The 1,905-nt window shown below is 39.4% G+C and overlaps 1 protein-coding gene across 1 annotated transcript; it reads right to left on the minus strand.

Annotated features, from left to right (window-relative positions):
* Positions 1-289: 289 nt before the first annotated feature.
* Positions 290-1,905, minus strand: LOC109858767 (bypass of stop codon protein 1-like). The gene is made up of 2 exons (XM_020436348.1): positions 1,779-1,905; positions 290-1,711 (listed from the first exon to the last, which is right to left on the minus strand). Exons 1-2 carry the CDS (start codon positions 1,846-1,848, stop codon positions 1,293-1,295), a joined length of 489 nt encoding a protein of 162 aa, XP_020291937.1. The 5' UTR covers positions 1,849-1,905; the 3' UTR covers positions 290-1,292.

A 1,905-nucleotide genomic window follows, 5' to 3' on the forward strand; every position in this document is an offset into this window, starting at 1 on the left:
TGACTATATGTGACATTGAAAAGGACTTAAATTAAAGTCGAAACGTTTTGACAAACAAAACACACACTACGTACAATTAGTGCCAAACATTCTATGGTTCCGATTAATTCTGATTAAACTAATTTAAATTTGGAATATCATTCCTGTCTTTATGTAATGTTAAGAAATAAGGAAATTATTTTATTGGAAAAATAATATATATTCAACATTTTTCTAACAGTAGCACAGCAATTATAATAATTATATTCATAAAGAGAATGTTTTTTTTTTCGTAACATCTGACTTTAAAAAGCCACGTCATAAATATACCAGCAAACTTTCAGCATGAAAGATTAAAAGACAACGTGAGAAAAAAAAGAAGAAATACTGTGGAAAGCGAGTTCGGAGTGTTGCGAAGGACTGAAACAAGACTAAAACCGAATAACGCGGCTGGACGGAACCGGCTGGAAATAAAACGTAATTGTAAGAATCTCAGTCAGGATGGTTGCTTTTTTTTCACACACTGGTTTATTATACGAAATTTGCTTTGCGGCGCAACCCGCTACTTCAACAGATTTTACCCGGATAAATCAAAGCACGCACGCCTCGATTACCCTTTCGTGATTTATCACTCTCTTTTTCAGCTTTTCCTCTGTCTTTACTGTAACACTGTCCGATCACGTCTGTCTGTTCTCAGTCTTTTCTCTTTCCACTGTATTATCATTTTTCGTCATGCACGCCCTCACTTTATTATCCTACTTACAAATATTTAATATCTATCTATATAGTAACACCTGTTCGAATCCTGCTCCGATTTCGGCTACGTCGGTATTGCAGATTCGTTCTCGCATCTTTCATACATACAGAATCTTACATAATGAAGTAAAAGACGGAGCCGGTGAAGCTTGTGAGAAAATAGTGGGAGAGCCGATATAGCGTAAGATCGAAGAGATCGCACAAAGGGAATAGATAGAACCCTTCTGCTCGAGAGAGAGAGAGAGAGAGAGAGAGAGAGAGAGGTGAGACAAGATCTTGTTAGCCCTGAATTTGGCCAGTATACGCCTGACGTTCCTCCGTGGCGATCCCGAGCGCAACAACAGGGCTTACTTATCTTCACGTTATTTTCGCTTATTCACGAGAAGTAAAAGAACATTAAATGTTTTGCGTCAAAAAATTTATTACATTACAATTTAGAGAAAATCTTTTTTGTCTTTTAAAATAAACCGTATAATATTTCCTAATTGTTTTATTTGCAAAACAAAGTACTGCAAAATAAAAGTGACTATTAGATCGGGATTATATATCAAGTTGCGTTATTGCACACAGTTGTTTATCGTGATTATATTATGTATCATTTTATTAGCACTCTTATCTGAAGGCGTGGTCGGTTTTTTTGTGGACGTCGTCTGATCGGTCAATTTTTCAGTGGATGATAACGTAGTCGACGATGAAGTAGTCGATCCTTCCGTGGTCGGGGTCGGAGTCGGCGGCGACGATGAAGTGGTCGATTCTTCCGTGGTCGGGGTCACAGTCGACGGCGACGATGAAGTGGTCCATTCTTCCGTGGTCGGGGCCGCAGTCGACGGCGACGATGAAGTGGTCCATTCTTCCGTGGTCGGGCTCGCAGTCGGCGGCGACCATGAAGTGGTCCATTCTTCCGTGGTCGGGGCCGCAGTCGACGGCGACCATGAAGTGGTCCATTCTTCCGTGGTCGGGTTCGTATTTTGACATTCTGGTTTTATAAAAACAATGGTAAACAATATGTTACAGATTATTTAAAAAATATTTAAATCCCATACCTGCAGGAAAAATAGCAGATGCCATTAATACTAAACCGATGATTACAGAAAGGAAGCCTTGTCTGTTCATGCTTGGTGTGTCTTGACGTATGTGAAATTAACAACTGATGAAAGAGATCGTGTTATA

Source organism: Pseudomyrmex gracilis, unplaced genomic scaffold, assembly GCF_002006095.1.
Source record: "Pseudomyrmex gracilis isolate BER0280 unplaced genomic scaffold, ASM200609v1 scaffold_223, whole genome shotgun sequence".
Classification (NCBI taxonomy): Eukaryota; Metazoa; Arthropoda; class Insecta; order Hymenoptera; family Formicidae; genus Pseudomyrmex; species Pseudomyrmex gracilis.

Coding starts and splice junctions, on each gene's coding strand:
- LOC109858767 (XM_020436348.1), bottom strand. CDS start 1,848: ATGAACAGACAAGGCTTCCTTTCTGTAATCATCGGTTTAGTATTAATG. Junction 1,712..1,778: donor ATCTGCTATTTTTCCTGCAG/GTATGGGATTTA, acceptor TTATAAAACCAG/AATGTCAAAATACGAACCCG.